At 34.5% G+C, this 17311-nt stretch overlaps 4 protein-coding genes and 1 pseudogene across 4 annotated transcripts; 1 reads left to right on the forward strand and 4 right to left on the reverse strand.

Annotated features, from left to right (window-relative positions):
- The first annotated feature begins 1560 nt into the window (after positions 1 to 1560).
- On the forward strand, positions 1561 to 6471 carry LOC127091939 (uncharacterized). The gene is made up of 4 exons (XM_051030684.1): positions 1561 to 1848; positions 1944 to 2143; positions 3085 to 3314; positions 6004 to 6471. Exons 1-4 carry the CDS (start codon positions 1757 to 1759, stop codon positions 6280 to 6282), a joined length of 801 nt encoding a protein of 266 aa, XP_050886641.1. The 5' UTR covers positions 1561 to 1756; the 3' UTR covers positions 6283 to 6471.
- Positions 6472 to 8207: 1736 nt separating this feature from the next.
- On the reverse strand, positions 8208 to 10859 carry LOC127091938 (cytochrome f-like). The gene has a single exon (XM_051030683.1). The coding sequence runs from the start codon at positions 10857 to 10859 to the stop codon at positions 9831 to 9833; it is 1029 nt and encodes a 342-aa protein (XP_050886640.1). The 3' UTR covers positions 8208 to 9830.
- Positions 10860 to 10994: 135 nt separating this feature from the next.
- On the reverse strand, positions 10995 to 12827 carry LOC127091940 (chloroplast envelope membrane protein-like). Its single transcript, XM_051030685.1, has one exon. It carries the CDS (start codon positions 11688 to 11690, stop codon positions 10995 to 10997), a length of 696 nt encoding a protein of 231 aa, XP_050886642.1. The 5' UTR covers positions 11691 to 12827.
- On the reverse strand, positions 11711 to 13456 carry LOC127091941 (acetyl-coenzyme A carboxylase carboxyl transferase subunit beta, chloroplastic-like; annotated as a pseudogene).
- Positions 13457 to 13658: 202 nt separating this feature from the next.
- LOC127093872 (acetyl-coenzyme A carboxylase carboxyl transferase subunit beta, chloroplastic-like) lies at positions 13659 to 14572 on the reverse strand. Its single transcript, XM_051032770.1, has one exon. The coding sequence runs from the start codon at positions 14570 to 14572 to the stop codon at positions 13682 to 13684; it is 891 nt and encodes a 296-aa protein (XP_050888727.1). The 3' UTR covers positions 13659 to 13681.
- Positions 14573 to 17311: the final 2739 nt, after the last annotated feature.

Genomic DNA, 17311 nt, shown 5'->3' on the forward strand with positions numbered 1-17311 from the left:
TAGAACCCTTTGTATGATAACACAGGTAGAATTCCCTTATTCTTTGCATGCTAACATTAGGTAGATGTTCCCCTTTGTAAATCCTAACACATAGGTCCATATTGCATGACAACTCTAGAGCAGAGCTTCCCCACTTTTAAACCTTCTGTGCGTCTCCGATCTTGTGGCATGTCAGTCCGTCCTATTGCAAAGAGGTAACTGCCTAAGACTCGATTCAGCGAGCTGCGACACCTACTGCGAGGACGTTGAACACACTGTCCACCCTCCTTTGACACAGCTGGTGTCCTCTTTTGTAAGTCCATGTTCAAATGGCAATCCTTAACCCCTAGTTAGCCGAACTACGTTTTGCTCTGATTCTCATTCCAGATGAGATACGTAGGCATAAGACGCGACGTCTTACCGAGCACACTTCTCTTTAACCCATAGGTAGCCGAGCTACGAAGACTCTGATTCTCATACTCAGATGAGATACGTAGGCAGTGGATGCGACATCCTTGCGAGTCATTTTCTTTTAACCTTCCTTTTAGTAAATAGTACTTTAGATATACCTACACCCTTTAGACTAGAACAACACTTATTTAACTTATTATTTATTTAATTTATTATTTAACCTATTATTTATTGAAAAATAATCGACATGAAAGCTTCCAAACCTGGTAGTCAGTCCATAGCTAAAACGCCTTTATTAAAGCCCAAGCACTTAGAGGAAGCTACAAATGGGCAATCTTTAAGAACCGTAACACTTCCTATACCAACCCGGTCGTGGGCATCCGCAAGTTTATCCGAGAGAACACACACTAATAGAAAAGGATAAATCATTTTCCAAAGTTGTTACAGATATTTTTGCCTAGTTCTACTAGAAGAACCAACAAATAAGAGGGACGCCCCACTTCTACGTTAGCCTCATTAACTGTCGTAAGGTTATCCAATAAGGAGGGGGTTCCCAATATCCCAAAACACACCCGACTATATTTGCTCGCATGCTTTGGCTACATAAGACCGATACTTCTTCGAGGAACCTCGTTAGCCTAACTAACAAGTGGTGGCCTAAGCCAATTGATATTAGCATATTGAGTCCCAAGTTTGAAGTAATCCTGAATCTTTACGTCGCTCGGGCCTTGGCTAAAGGCAGACCTGTAAGTTCTAATGGAGGGTGATCTTCCACCCTGTTCAAAGTAGCAACCTCCACCTCTACTGGGGCCAAAACAGAGGGAGGAGAGTTCCTAATGGCTACGGAGGGAATGACCATAAAGCTGAGTACACAATCGCCTCCGACACCTTCGTTAGAGAGAAGCTCGTTGAAAGTAGACTCGTGAGGAGAAGTTTCCCTATCAAGGTAATCACAATTTTAAACTCTCGAATTCAAAGATGAATAATAATAGTATCTTGTCTAATTCTAAAATTATTTTTTTTTTAAAAACTTTTTGGTAAGTACTTGATATATTTTTATTGGAGTATGTGTTGTTTTAATAATTTTAGATATTTTCCTTTTTATAGCGAAACAATTAATTAAGTCTTTGTTGACCTATATAAGCTACATTGAATTGAATCACACTTTCCAATCCAACCTACCTTTAAACTGTTTGAACTGTCCATGTTGTACCCAAAACTTTACCAAATCAAAAAATTATTATTATTTTATTATATCCTAACAAGAACGCTTTTCACGAATATACATTCTATATAAACGAACGTGTTTCACAATGAATTCAAATGTTTAAGTATTCAACAAGCTTTGAAAGAAACTGAAACAAAAATGGCGATTTCAAGTAAGACAGTATTGCTTACCTCTAACGCCGACGATATTTCTCACGGCATTGCTTTCCATTTAGCCAAACAAGGATGCAGGTCAATTTCAATTTCAATTTCAATACTCTAAATCTCAGTTTTTTATTTACTCTCTTCAATTCAATTATTTGTTGATTTTATTTTTTTGTTTTCAGATTGGTTTTGATGGGAAACGCAACGAGTTTACAGAGTATTGCACAGAAAATAACGGATTCGGTTACCGGTTCTGTTTCTGTGCATGTGGTTGAATTGGATTTTGAGAATGAAGATGAATCCGTTTTTCATCATGCTGTTGATAAGGCTTGTAAGATTTTGGGGAGATTGGATGCTTTTGTTAACTGTTACTCTTATGAAGGTAAAATCGATATGGTTGTTTTATTTGGTTTTGCAAAATTCAGCATCTAGTGTAGTTATAACTGATTAGGTGTTTTTTGTTTTTTACTCTAAAAAGAAAATTTGAGTTTTGTTGGTGGAAGTTGAGTTTTGTCATTTTTAATTAAAATTTGAAGTTTGAAGATAAAAGTGAATTTACTTGGAAGTTGAGTTTTGTGATGATATGGCTTGTTTGGATTTGTGTAATCCTTTGAAATCATATTCAATTTAACTATAACATGATTTTGAGACAAATTTAGGGGTTGATGTTGTCTTCAAATGTTGACTGTATGATGATAAAAAATTGTTATTGAATTAGGTTGATACTAGGTTTTAGATCAAACTTGCTTTTTACTGGATGATTAGATTTAAGTAATTAATGAGCTTCGATGAAGGTCCAATCGATCAAGAGTATCTAGTTTGAACCCGGATTAAAACAATCTTTGGTTAGTCTTTATTTACTTTTCAGTCAAACTCTGAACTATCAGATCTATTTTTCTCCTAGGAACCAGAGGGTTAAGACCAAAAAAAAGAGCAACAATATTCGAACGTAAATCGGTTCACTTCAAATTCAATTTTAATCGAATCATTTTCGTTGAAAACCTTGTCTAGCAAATGCTCAATCAAATGCTCTTAGTCCTATCAACATGTTAGGCATTTTATTTATCCTGAATAAGGTTTTCTGAGGCTAGTATTACTAGTGTATGCACATTCAGGACTGCTTAGATGAATCAAATATCAATTAGTGACTTTAGCATAGTTTTCATTATCAAGAGGTTGATACCAAAATACTAGACCATTTAGAGACCAATTTGGCCAATTTTGATTTTTTTTTGTTTTCTTACATGTTGCTCGAGTGTTGGCCTATTTTGTGTGTGTTAACCTATTAGCTGAATGAATGGGGGATTTGTTCATTTGAAACAGGAAAGGTGCAAGATCATCTCGAGTTAGCTGAGAGCGAGTACAAAAAAATTGTTAGGGTAAATTTTATGGCTCCGTGGTTTTTGTTAAAGGCTGTTGGCCAAAGGATGCGTAACTTCAACACTGGAGGGTCCATTGTATTTTTAACATCGATAATGGGTTCTGAAAGAGGGCTTTATCCAGGAGCTGCTGCATATGCCTCAGCCCTGGCTGGAGTTCAACAGTTAGTTCGGGTATGAGAACATCTAGAAAAAAAACTTTTATTTTAACTTTATTTCTTTTTTGCAAATAAGATTATTATGATATGGTCAAATCATTTATATGAAAATCAGCCTTTCAAATTTGACTTGTCCTTTTATTTTTAGATTTAAATGCATTTTTGGTCCCCCTATTTTAAAGTTTTTTAAAATTTAGTCCCCCATTTTAAAAATCAGCTTTTTGGGCACTAAAGTTTACTTCCCTTGGGATTTCCATGGTCTCCCTCGAATTGTGAGTCTCATTAATGACATGGTACATGAGGATAAATGGGTACATGACCAGCTATAGGCCACAATTGTGATCCATTTGGTGGAAATACAATATTTGGTACATGGAAATCCCAAGAGAAGTAAACTTTAGGGACCAAAAAACTGGTTTTTAAAATGGGGGACTAAATTTTAAAAAACTTCAAAATAGGGGGAACAAAATTGCATTTAGGCCTTATTTTTACTATGTCATAATTCTCTAAATAAGAAGGAAGATCTTCATGACTTGGTGATTCTTGTATAAGATGTCCTTGTGTAATGAAATTTTGTGGTTTTGCGTTACAAATTTGTTTGATTGTCATCGAAGATCATATTTTTGTCTGACTTTTCTGAAAATAGCTTTGTTTAAAATATATTTGTTTGAGTGGATATTATATGCTTTTGGTGCATGCTAGAAATGAGCAATTATAATAAGAATTATGCAAAGGATGGTGATGGGTGACTGATAGGATAGTATTTAGGGTCAGTGGGGAATTGGTAAAACATAAAAGGAATCAAGATTAGATCAAAAATGAAATCTGAGGAGAACAGATGTATAATTAGGTTGATAAGTCAGGTAGCTAACTACCTTCACAAGGGCTAACTCCCTTGCAACCATCTTAGTATATCTCTATTACGAACTCTTCTTTCTTTTCATACCCAATACTTTTTCTCTAACTCATAACTAACTACTGTTATTTACAACCAATCAATTAATGACCTAACTAAAAAATAGTTATAGTTCTATTCATTGTTCCCTCCATCTCCTCCTAGAGTGTACTACTTATCCTTTCTATCTGTTTGGCCACACCTCTTCTCCCTAAAAATATCCTGTAAGAGTTGCATCGTTGTCCCCAAGAAAATGTTGGGAATTGGTTTTGAATAGTGATGGCATCCTCCTAAGTGGCTTTCCTGCCTTTGCTCTAATAATTGGAAATTGAGTATTTTTTTATTTATCAGAATACTATGTTAAGAAATGTGATTGAGCCTAACTCAACCCTACAAAACCGGTTGGTAGAGTGAGGACTACCCCCACTTATAAACACATGTTCAAATCATATATTATCTGATGTGAGATTCTTAACAGAAACCAACTAATATAAAAAAGAAAATAGGGAAAATCCCTTTGAACTACAAATCAATGTTGTAAAACTTCTAGAGACTGTGCCTTCCTAATGCCAAAATGGCCATTTTCCTTGTCAAATTCCAGAATAGTAAACTCTCACTTATCTTCCCCTATTTATTCTAAACATAACACATAATTAATAAGACATAAATACTCCTAATAATATACGTTGATTTGGATGGTATGTTTGACCCAAAGAACAGAGTATGGCAACAGCATGGCTTGTCTCCACCAAAACATAGGCGCTCCTTTACAATTCCAAAATAAGGCAGCCCTTAGTTGGGATGGTGGTGAGTTGCATCTCCTTGGATCCCACTGTTGAAAGCTTTTATTTAAGTTTCTGTTTTGCTTCAAAATTTTCATTCATCATCGTTCTTTTGCTACACTTGCATCCGTCTTTGCACATTGCATTCCTGACTTTGTTCCGCATTTCTTGGTTTCCTTTTTCTTATTCTATATTCAGATCTCTGCTCTCTTTTTTCGCTGTGTTTACTCATCTGTGTCGTTTCATCTTCACTTATGATTTTTGTTTCATTTTGAGATGCTACGTTTTCTTGCTTCTCTTCTTGAATTCTCAAGGTAGCTAACTGTATAGAGGATTTGGGTTGACAACTGCATTCGCAAGGCAGCTAACTATCTTTTCAAATGATAACTCCCATACAACCAACTTGGTTACTATTCAATCTGTTTGTAAACTGGGAGCTGCTTTTATTCTAAAACTTATAAAATTTATGTACATCAGTAATTGGACTGGAAGGCAAGGTTGTGATCAAATTAAAGCCTAAAGCATGTGATTAGAATCGGAAGAATCGGCTTTAATTTGGCTGAGGTGATATGCACAAAAGATGTGTTGCATGTTTAGTTGAGGTATCTAATTAGTCTTCCCTTAGCAAAAGGAAAAAGACACTATTAGTATTTGAGCAGTTGAGACGTTCTTATCTAACTTGGATTGTTTACAGCTGATAAATAAAATTATATGGCTGGTATCGATGTGGTATGTCATACGGCATTATATAACTTATGTCTACTCTGAACAGATACTGGTACATGAAGTTCCTATACATCTGTACTAAGTTCTGAAATTTTATCCTGCGATTTGATTATTCAATATCTCATATTGTAGCTTAATTAACTATAAATTAGCTATTGCACAACAATTCAAGAAAGATTTTACATGCATTTCATATTTGGAAATATTAATAAGTTTGATGATCTTTAATATTATCTTTTATTCAAACATTATTTATTGTCTATATAAGTTGGTTCTCTATCATTTTGTTTTGTTCTGTTCAGGCATCCGCTATGGAGATAGGGAAGTATCAGATCAGAGTTAACGCTATTGCACGAGGCCTTCACCTGGATGATGAATTCCCATTATCAGTGGGAAGGGAAAGGGCGGAGAAGTTAGTGAAGGAGGCAGCACCACTTGAGAGATGGCTTGATGCTAAGAATGATCTTGCTTCTACAGTCATCTATCTAATCAGTGATGGGTCATGTTACATGACAGGAACAACTATATTTGTTGATGGAGCACAGTCTATAACTAGGCCTAGGATGCGCTCCTTTATGTGATTGTTTTCTCACAGCTTCCACTGTAAGGATCCTTTTAAGGCATGTTTGTTCATGCATCTGATCTATTTATCCTTGTGCATAGGTCATGATACAATTTATCAAAAACAATACCAAATTTTGGGTTTGGTTGCAATCTTTTGCCATGCTCATAGATATTAAATAAATTTATTGAAGTTATAATTTGTTTTACTTTCCGCCTTAATTGCGGTCCGCTCTTAGTTGCCTTAATTGTGATACTTTGGTTTGCCTTCATTGCAGCCCCTAACACTTTCATTGTGTTGGTTTTGAAGGGGTGAATTTAGTCCCACATTGTTTAGAGATATGACCCACGTTGTGTTTATAAGTGAGGGTAGTCCTCACCTTACAAGTTGGTTTTGTAGGGATGAGTTAGACCCAATTCAAATATTGAGATGGCATCAAAGCCTATCTTAGATCTATTGTTGGGTTTCCCGTATCGTCCATGCTTTGGGCTCATTGAGGTCCAAGCGTGAGGGTGTGTGTTGGACTTTCCGTCTTAATTGCGGTTCGTTCCTAGTTGCCTTAGTTGCGGCGCTTTGTGTTGCCTTAGAGATATGATATGTGTTGTATTTATAAGTGGGAGCAATCATCACCTTACAAGTCGGTTTTATAGATCAATAAGAATATTGTTCCGATAGATAACTCTTCTATAGAGTTCATTAATATCCGAACTCATTAGTTTACCGCCATCTATTTGAATAATTGGTCTCAATTCGGAGAAAATGCTTAGCTAATTCCATGCGTCGAAAATTCTTTCTTCTTCCAACTTTTCGATCTTCCCATTTGTCAGTGGACCCCTCTTCTCCTAATTCTTTCCATTCTAGCAACGAAGAATCCATAATAATTCTTAAATCTAGATCAACTAATTGTTCGCGTATAGCACCCGCTCAATGTTATATATGTTCTATCTACCTTTATACTTTAGTTTTAATATCGTTTCAAACTACTCTTTCGTATAAAGAAAAGAGTGGAATGACATTGATTATATAACCCTAACTATATCAATTTAAACTACTTAGGTTTTTCAATGCAAAGAAAAATTGAAGTATATAAATTTTTTTTCCTGGTGATATCAATAAGGTCATGAAATTTATATTTCTTTGTCTTTTTTTTTTTTACATATAATGGATCTGCCTGAAACGATGCACGATTTTCTTTTAGTCTTTCTGGGATCGGGTCTTCTATTAGGAAGTTTAGGAGTAGTATTACTTACCAACCCCATTTTTTCTGCTTTTTCGTTGGGACTGGTTCTGGTTTGTATATCTTTATTATATATTTTAGCAAACTCTCATTTTGTAGCTGCATCACAGCTACTTATTTACGTGGGAGCTATTAACATTTTAATCATATTTGCTGTGATGTTCATGAATAGTTCCGAATATTACCAAGATTTGAATCTTTGGACCGTAGGGGATGGAATGACTTTGATAGTTTGTACAAGTATTTTTGTTTCACTAATAACTATTATTTCAGATACATCATGGTACGGAATTATTTGGACTACAAGACCAAATCAGATTATTGAGCAAGATTTGATAAGTACTAGTCAACAAATTGGAATTCATTTATCAACAGATTTTTTTCTTCCATTTGAACTAATTTCAATAATTCTTTTAGTTTCTTTGATAGGTGCAATTGTTGTAGCTCGCCAGTAAGAAATCTTTATAGAACTAGTAATAGAAATCAAGATTCTGTCCGAAGCTAATAATCAATGGAAAGAACCCTCATCTTATTATAGTCTTAAACTTGGAGGAATTTTCGATTCAGTACATCGAAACAAACAACCAGCAAAAAAAGAAATTTTATTTTGTAGTACTTGATCTGGTCACTGATTGTGAAATTTCGTTGTTGTGTTCCAAGAAGGATAGCTATACTGATTGCGTCTACTCGAAAGAGACCCTTGGTACTCCATTGACGATCGTAACACAAAAATTCAATTTCAGTAAATTTCTACTTACTGATCTGATCTTTTATGGAATCAATCCCCATTTGACTGTATAAGAATATGTGGAGCTCGGCATGTCTGGAAGCACAGGAGAACGTTCTTTTGCTGATATTATTACCAGTATTCGATACTGGATTATTCATAGCATTACTATACCCTCCCTATTCATTGCGGGTTGGTTATTTGTCAGCACGGGTTTAGCTTACGATGTATTTGGAAGCCCCCGTCCAAACGAGTATTTTACAGAAACCCGACAAGGAATTCCTTTAATAACTGGCCGTTTTGATTCTTTGGAACAACTCGATGAATTTAGTAGATCTTTTTAGGAGGCTCCAATGACCATAGATAGGACCTATCCCATTTTTACAGTACGATGGTTGGCTGTTCACGGACTAGCGGTACCCACCGTTTCTTTTTTGGGATCAATATCAGCAATGCAGTTCATCCAACGATAAACCTAATCCGAATTATAGAACTATGACACAATCAAACCCAAATGAACAAAATGTTGAATTGAATCGTACCAGTCTCTACTGGGGTTTATTACTCATTTTTGTACTTGCTGTTTTATTCTCAAATTATTTCTTCAATTAATTAATCAATTAATAGAAGAAAAGAGAATAGTATATATATATTAGGAATTCTCTTATCCTATTCGGAAGGATATCATTTCATAATTATGTATGACTGTTTAGGTCTCTAGTATGACTGACTACTTGATCAAATGTGGAGGAAAGTGGGATAAATGGCCAATACTACTGGAAGAATTCCTCTTTGGATAATAGGTACTGTAGCTGGTATTGTTGTGATCGGTTTAATTGGTATTTTCTTTTATGGTTCATATTCCGGATTGGGATCATCCCTGTAATAATCGCATGAATTTCGTTTTCGAAATGAAAGCATAAGAACTCAACAGGGATCCACTCTTTCTTTGATGAATTCGAGTGGGTCCCGTTGAGTTCTTCATAATCAGAATATTTTTGTAAGTCAGTCAATAGATAACTTTATTCTATGTTTCAAAAAATTCCAGATCCTGTTTTTAGGATCTGAATGAAAACGGAATCTTACTAGAAATATATTTCTAATATAGACTCATGATTCAATTGTTTTTTTTTTGAAGTTAATTAAGAAACTTGTATTTGGTGAATTCAATTCCCGCTCTTTTTTGTTTGTCCATTCCTTCACTACGTATCTATTTCGACATAAACAATAAGGAATCGGACTCTAGGAAAAGACAACTTATCCATCATAGAATCCTGTTTTCCGCTTTTCTATTTCTACTTTACTTAATATTCTGTACCTACCTATTTTTTAGGTTTAGTATCGAGTTAATTCTATTACAATAGAAATTCGAAGATTTCTATTCTAGAACATGATAATCTGAAAACAGCGACATAATCATATGGTTCGAATTAATTCTATAGTCTTCTTCACAATATACATACTATAACTGACTAATTGTACGGTACAAGGAATTCTCTAAATATAGTATAAAAAAACTAGAAAGAACCAATGGTCTTTACAGAATTTATCAATAAAAATGGAGTTCTTTTTACCAGCTTAATATGTTGATAAATTCACATTCCTAAAAATTCATTTCGGACAATTGAACCTTCTCAAATTGTTTCTTTTTAAGAACCAAAAAGATTTGTGCCAAAATAATAGATGCCAAGAAGAGCAAGAGACCTTGGACACGTAATGGATCTTGAAGCACTATTTCTGCATCCCCCTGACCAAATCCATCCACATTAGGATTACTCGTTAATGGTTGATCAAGTTTGATAGATTCACCCTCTGAAACAAGAAGTTCTGGTCCTGGCGGTATAATATCAATCACTTCACGTCCATCTGATGCATCTACTATCGTTATTTCATATCCACCTTTTTCTTTTCGTATTATTTTGTTTACTACACCTGTTGCTGTAGCATTAGAAACATTATTATTACTCTTGCTTCCGTCGGGATAAATCTGACCCCTTCCCCTGTTCCCGCCTACGTATAGAGGATATTTTAAGAAGTAAACATCTCTCTTAGTAGCAGGATCCGGAGAAAGAATAGGAAAGGTAATTTCACTATATTTTTTCCCAGGAACGGGGCCTATGACAAGAATATTTTTTTTTGTGGGACGATAGCTTTGAAAAGACAAATTACCTATCTTTTCTTTAATCTGGGGCGAAAGACGATGAGGAGGGGCCAATTCAAAACCCTCTGGTAAAATAAGAACAGCTCCTACATTCAAAGCCCCCTTTTTCCCATTAGCAAGAACTTGTTTCACTTGCATATCATAAGGAATTTGAACAACTGCTTCAAATACAGTATCGGGAAGTACCGCTTGTGGAACCTCAATATCTACGAGCTTATTAGCTAAATGACAATTAGCACATACAATCCGGCCGGTAGCTTCTCGAGGATTTTCATAACCTTGTTGGGCAAAAATGGGATATGCATTTGAAATGGGTGCTCGAGTTATTATATAGATCATGAGCAATACGGAAATAGATCGAGTAATCTCTTTCTTTATCCAAGAAAAAGCATTTCTAGTTTGCATGGTACAATCCTTGATCCTGAAAATTTCTACAATAAGATTAGGTAGGTTACTCAGTTCCCTATCCATGATTCTGCTATTTACTCGTATTCTTCCTATATTATAGGAAGAATACGAGTAAAACGAATAAGTGAAATTTGGAATGTTTAGCTTTTATATAAAAAAAACAAATTTTAGAATTGGATCAGTGGGTCATTTTTTCAGTCATTCCTGGAATGGAATTGAATCATAAATCAATACAAGCGACGGAGATACACGATTTAAATAACGGAAAATCCAGTATTTAAAAATTGTATCTAAAATGGCTGGCAAAATAGAAACAAGAAAAGATATAATATGATCATTCGAAATAAATCCAAAATCTTTATACACAGACCCAATCATTAGTTCCCAACCACCAGTCGAATGGTATCCTACACAGAACTCAATTAAGAAAAGAATAGAAAAAGCTTTGATTGTGTCACTTAAATTATATATAAATTCTTGAACCCAAGAGTTAAGAATAATGAGTTCTTGATTACCCCTAATAGAATAAACACTTAGAATAAGGAAACATATTATATTTGTACAGAAATGCAAAATCCTATGGATATGATCTTGGTTGTTCGTCTGGATCAATTGGATGGTCTCTTTGTAGATTTCGATACGAAGGTTTTGTAAACGTGTTTCCGGATATTCCTTTAGCATTTCATCCAAGAGGAACAGTTCCTCGAACTCTAGGAATTTCTTTAAAATACTTTTTTCTTGAATAGTATTCAAGAAAATTTCGGATTCTTTCGTATTGTACCAATGAGTAATCCAAGATTCCAGACTTTTCTTAAATGTAAAAGAGATGCACCAGGGCAAAAAGACTATAGATGTAAGACATAGAAGGGGAATGAATGCTTTCTTTTTTGCCATTTTTCGTCCTCAGTTTCATCTTATTTTTCAACTGTATATATAATAATAATCCATAAGTTCTATTACAAGTAAATACAAGTAATAGAGCAGCTTAGCTTATAATATATCAATTTTTCATTTTTTCATATAAATTGATATATTATAGACTATTCTCGCTTTTTTATTCGTCCTTCGGTGGAACATTTTCTATTCGTCCACTCAATAATCTGGGCAACTCCACACTTTTTTTAGACGGTTGCGTGGAGGACTAGCATTAACAGAACTCAAGGGAATGGTCCCCTTTTCTCTTTCTCTGGTTTTCATAGAAAGGACAAGGACATCATTACTATCTGGGTTAGTTTTTTGTATGAGGCACTGACTAGCGTTCATAGGAACTCTGGGAATAATACAACGATCTCTTCCAGAAAAGCCGGAACGACAACTAAATCTCATTCGATATAACGTTAGAAAGATCTTTACAATTGCATACAAAAGCAGCCTGACCCTTTCTTCTCGTGGCACACTGGACAACTTCATCTGAATGTAAGCGAAAAACTTCCTCCCAAATGAATGTAAAAATTGGAAAGAACCACACAAAATAGTGAAACTGTTTTGGGACCCTGCTACAAAGGCAATCCATGAGTCTTCTAAACGATATGCAGGAAGACCTTCTGCCCAACAAATTAATTTTCTAGCAAAAACAAGCGATAAAACAGTTACTATAATACCCTCTACAGTCCCATCGTACAAAAATTGGACTACTATATATATTATATATTATAGTAATCCTTCGAATATTCTGAGTTATCTTTTTCATATATTTAGTTGATTTTTTTTGTGGAAAATAAAAGTCTTTTCTCAACATGAAGAAATAAAGAAGCCATTGCAACTGCCGGAAATAGTAGGCCTACTAAAGGAACAAAAAGGGATGGTAAGTTTATCATAAAATGGGATACCTCAATTTCATATTTTCTTTATACCTATTATTTTTTATTCTTATCTTATTACTTTACTCTTGTGTGTTCTAATTTTATTTTTGTATCATAGCCATAGCCTCTTATCTACTCGGATTGGATCTCGTCACCAAATTTGAAAAACATAAATAAAATGTCTGCATTAGTTTTCATTTTCAGTCCAATTTTAAGTCAAAGGAACGAAACCATGGAACTAAAATAACTCAGTTAAAAACTCCTTTAAAAGATGACGTGGTACGACGGCATCCAATAAGCCCCTGTCGAATAAAAGGTCAGCCGATTGGGAACCTTCAGGCACTTCCTTATTCAACAATTGTTCAATTACTCTTTTACCCGCAAATGCAATGGTTGCATTAGGTTCGGCAATAATGATATCCCCCAACCAGTAGTCGGAGATGTAAGTATCGCTACATAGAATAACTTTTGATTGATTTGATAATTATATAAAGCAGAAGAAATTTTAGCCATTTGCATTAAGCTCAAACTTCCTTCTTGCATACGCGCTCCTCCGGACGCACATACTATAATAAGAGGTAAAAGTAGATTGGTAGCATATTCGATCAACCGAGTGATTTTCTCACCCACTACGCATCCCATACTACCCGCTATAAACTCAGAATCCATAACAGCTAGTGCTAAAGGAATACCATTTAGTTGACCTGTGCCTGTTTGAACCGCCTCCGGTAATCCTGTCTTTTCTTGATAAGAATCAAGACGATCGATATAAGATTGGTCTTTTTCCTCTTCTTCCTCTTCCGAATCCACACGATTTTTCGCAGTTTGCAAATACAAGTCAAGTTGATTCATAATATCTTCGAACAACCGATGGATTTCCTCACGTTGATCTGTGCCTGTTTGAACCGTCTCCGGTAATCCTGTCTTTTCTTGATAAGAATCAAGACGATCGATATAAGATTGGTCTTTTTCCTCTTCCGAACCCAATTCTTTAATCGAATCAAATTTAATGGGATCCACAGAAACCATGTCTTCATCCATAGGATTCCAAGTATCTCGATCAATCGAAAGGTCGATTCTATCTTAACTGCTCATTTTCAAATGCTCGCCACAGTGTTCGCAAATATTCATTTTGGGTCGGAAAAATTGCTTAAAATTGAGTCCATAGCAAGTTTCGCATTGAACCCATAAACGAGCTAATTTTTCCATACAATTGGGATCGCTATAATCTATTGGAACAAAAGTACTCTTCTCTCTATTTCTAGGATATATCTCACTATATCTCTCACATATATCCTTTATATTAGTCTCATATATATCATCTGGATCGTATATACCATATATATCATTTGTATCATTTGTATCATTTATATCTAATATAAAAAATGGATCGTATATCTCATTTGTATCATTTGTATCGGATATATCAAATGGATCATATATCGCATTTGTATCATTTGTATCATTTGTATCTGATATATCATTTGTATCTGATATATCATTTGTATCATTTGTGCTCCTTATTAAAATTATAATAGTCCTTTGGACCTTATCGCAAATGTCACTATTAAAGTCAATATCCTCACAGATTTGAGAACGAAGATAACTCTCAATGCAACGATTAATGTTATTAGTCCATTTATATTTAGTAATATTAGTATCATTAGTATCATAAGCATAATATATGTCATATATATTGCTATTACTATCCCTAATTGAAAAAAATTTATGAGATAGTAAATTATCTATGTTGCTGACATCTGCTAAAGAATCAGCATGACTATAACTAGAATTTTCACTATTGTTCTTCCAGCTATCAATGTTATTATCCATATCAGTTAAACTAGATGGGTCTTCATTTACACCGTTATTTTCAATAGGACCAAAACGATCTATTGATTTACTTAAACCACACCTGTATTCTAAACCCCTATTAAAGATCATTGAATTGAACCACTTTCTTTGCATAGACATAGATCTTTCTTCTTTGCCTCCATTTACATATTACATAAAAATATGATAGATGAATGAAAATATTATAGATGAATAGAATAGCATAGTCATAGTCATTGTTCGATTTTCAATTAGTATATTTTCTAAATATACTAATTGAAAATAAGTAAAAAAGCTCATTATCACCTTACAAGTCGGTTTTATAGGGATGAGTTAGTTTCAATCCAAATTCTGAGATAATTGTTTAGTAATGTAATGCTCAAATAAATGAGGCATGGTGATAAGACCTTGAATGAGTCAGGAAAGTTGTGTTATAAGGATGTTAAGCACATAACATAATCATTTAGTTATTAAGGGCATAAAGTATTGGTTCTCCGAAGGTGTTTAGCTCTGTATTTTCCTTTGGTTTTGAGATATACTAATACATTATTTGTTTTTAATTATTGGTCTTGTCTCTTCTATTTATTACTTCTGCAATTTAGGTTCGCATCACATTGTTGTATGGTTCCATCCATGTAAGCAGAAATGAGAGGTCCAAATATAGTTTAAATTTTTTATGAAAACAAAATAAAAATTGGTTAAAAAGGGTTACGGAAATAATATCCTGCTTCTATTCTCACACTAATGCTCACATATTTGATCTATATAAAAAAATGCTACGAAGTTATGCAATAAGTTTATAAAAAAAACAAAGGGTGAGAGAATGCACAAAGATGTACCTTGATTTACACAAATATGGCCACAACCCATCCCTACACTTGTAGAAAAAAATTTCACCGTGCAATAACATATGTAAACCCTCTTCTCCAAGCTTACTGTTTGAATGTCTCTGTCAACAACTTCTCCACACTACAACCACCAGGGGTGACTGTGAGAGCTTAGGGGAGGTGCACCCACAAAGAAAATAATAGGAATATAGAAATAATTAAGAGCATTGATAATGTTAGGGGATTATACTAAAATACTCTTAGTTTTTAGAGATGTATCTTCGGATGCATTAAATATACAATTAATACATTCTATTTTGAGTGGCGTTCCATAAATTGGTTTTTTTGAATTTCAGAAATGCATCTCCTGTATATTTGAAAATTTATATTTATAATTGATCAGTTCAGTAGACTTTTCGGAGATATATCTCTAGACACTTGGGTGAGATTTTGAAATATTCAGTCACCTTTGCATGTCAGATATTTTCGGAGATGCCTCTTCGAAATAATCTGATAAAAGTCACAGCTGCATGATTACATGACCATTGTTGTCATTGTTGTTTTCCTCTACAAACCTTCACCAAAAATCCCTATATTCTCTATCCACTTTTCACTCCAAATTTCCAATCTTGTAGTTCATCACATCAAAGAGAGCAAAAGAAGTTAGAATTTCAGGTAAAGATCTTTTATTCCACACTGCATTGCTCACATTAATCTTGTTCTTAGTCTGGAAAAAACGTGTGTTTGTCCGAAAATGTATCTCCGTAACAAGCATGAACATAAGCATGAACATTTTTGGAGATGCAATTTCTGAAATTAGTTTGTGTTCATTTTCCAACTATGTTTCCAGCAGGGCGCTTATAAACTGTTATATTGTAATTATTTTCATTAGATATGGTACACCCCGATATTTTCCTCAAACAAGTTATTTTTTTGAATGTTTAAGGTGTTGTTGTGAAGACGGATGTTGTTGGCAACCAATTTAAAAACGGGCAAGAGTTTGAATCTCGTGATCAAATGATTCAATGGAGGCCTCCATGCTTGGATTTGGTGTGGTTATCGGAATGTCCGAGAATGGTTCGGATAGAAGATGCGCTTTTGTGACAATGACGTGCGAAAGAAGCGGGAAATATAAAACTTCTCTCTGGAATTTTAAAAGAGACGACATCGGTTCAAGAAAATATAAGTGTCCCTTTAAGGTGTGTGATTACATGTTGGCAAACAAAACCTGGAGATTTAATGTCATATGTGATTTGCATAATCATGATTTGTGTGAAAAATTAGTCGGTCATCCTAGTGTGTGTCGGCTCATGTCAAAAGAGAAGGAATGTGTTGCTGACATGACATTGAATTCGGTTCAACCGAAAAATATAATTGCAACATTGAAACGAGAAAGACTCGAAAATATATCAAATTATCAAGCAAGTGTATAATATTCGGTACCAAACTAACAAGACGCTTAGGGGGGATGAAACTGAAATGCAACAACTCTTGAAATTGTTGGATGATAACAGTTACTGTCTAGGTACCGAACGTGCGAGGATGGAGTTATTGTTAGAGATATATTTTGGACTAATCCTGATTCTATAAAGTTGTTCAACATATTTCCTACTATGCTCATACTTGATTCAACCTACAAAGACCAACAAGTATAGACTTCCATTATTGGAGATGGTTGGTGTTACCTCAACTAAGAAGACATATTTTATTGGGTTTGTATTTCTAGAGTGAAAAAGAGCAGAGTGCTACTTGGGACTTAGAAGTGTGTCAGGCACTATTGAAGGACCAAGGTATTATGTCTAAAGTGATTGTTATCGACCGTGATACCACTTTGATGAATTCGGTTACAAAGATATTTCTTATTTCTAATTCATTCTTTTATAGGTATCACATAACAAAGAATGTGAGAAGTCGGGTTAAACCTCGCGGCAGGGACGAAACAGGTAGAGTTCAAAAATGGAAACATGGTGAAGGCGGGTGTGGTTGTGGAAAAAATAAATGGATGCATGGAATCATATAGTAAATTCTTCCACAAAAGAACTATATGTCGATT

This window comes from Lathyrus oleraceus, chromosome 6 (assembly GCF_024323335.1).
Source record: "Lathyrus oleraceus cultivar Zhongwan6 chromosome 6, CAAS_Psat_ZW6_1.0, whole genome shotgun sequence".
Lineage (NCBI taxonomy): Eukaryota > Viridiplantae > Streptophyta > Magnoliopsida > Fabales > Fabaceae > Lathyrus > Lathyrus oleraceus.

Excerpts from the sequence above, each read along its gene's own strand:
- LOC127091939 (XM_051030684.1), top strand. The coding sequence starts at position 1,757 with ATGGCGATTTCAAGTAAGACAGTATTGCTTACCTCTAACGCCGACGAT. Across the intron at positions 1,849-1,943 it reads TTAGCCAAACAAGGATGCAG|ATTGGTTTTGATGGGAAACG; the intron begins GTCAATTTCAAT and ends TTTTGTTTTCAG. Across the intron at positions 2,144-3,084 it reads TAACTGTTACTCTTATGAAG|GAAAGGTGCAAGATCATCTC; the intron begins GTAAAATCGATA and ends CATTTGAAACAG.
- LOC127091938 (XM_051030683.1), bottom strand. The coding sequence starts at position 10,859 with ATGGATAGGGAACTGAGTAACCTACCTAATCTTATTGTAGAAATTTTC.
- LOC127091940 (XM_051030685.1), bottom strand. The coding sequence starts at position 11,690 with ATGGCAAAAAAGAAAGCATTCATTCCCCTTCTATGTCTTACATCTATA.
- LOC127093872 (XM_051032770.1), bottom strand. The coding sequence starts at position 14,572 with ATGTCTATGCAAAGAAAGTGGTTCAATTCAATGATCTTTAATAGGGGT.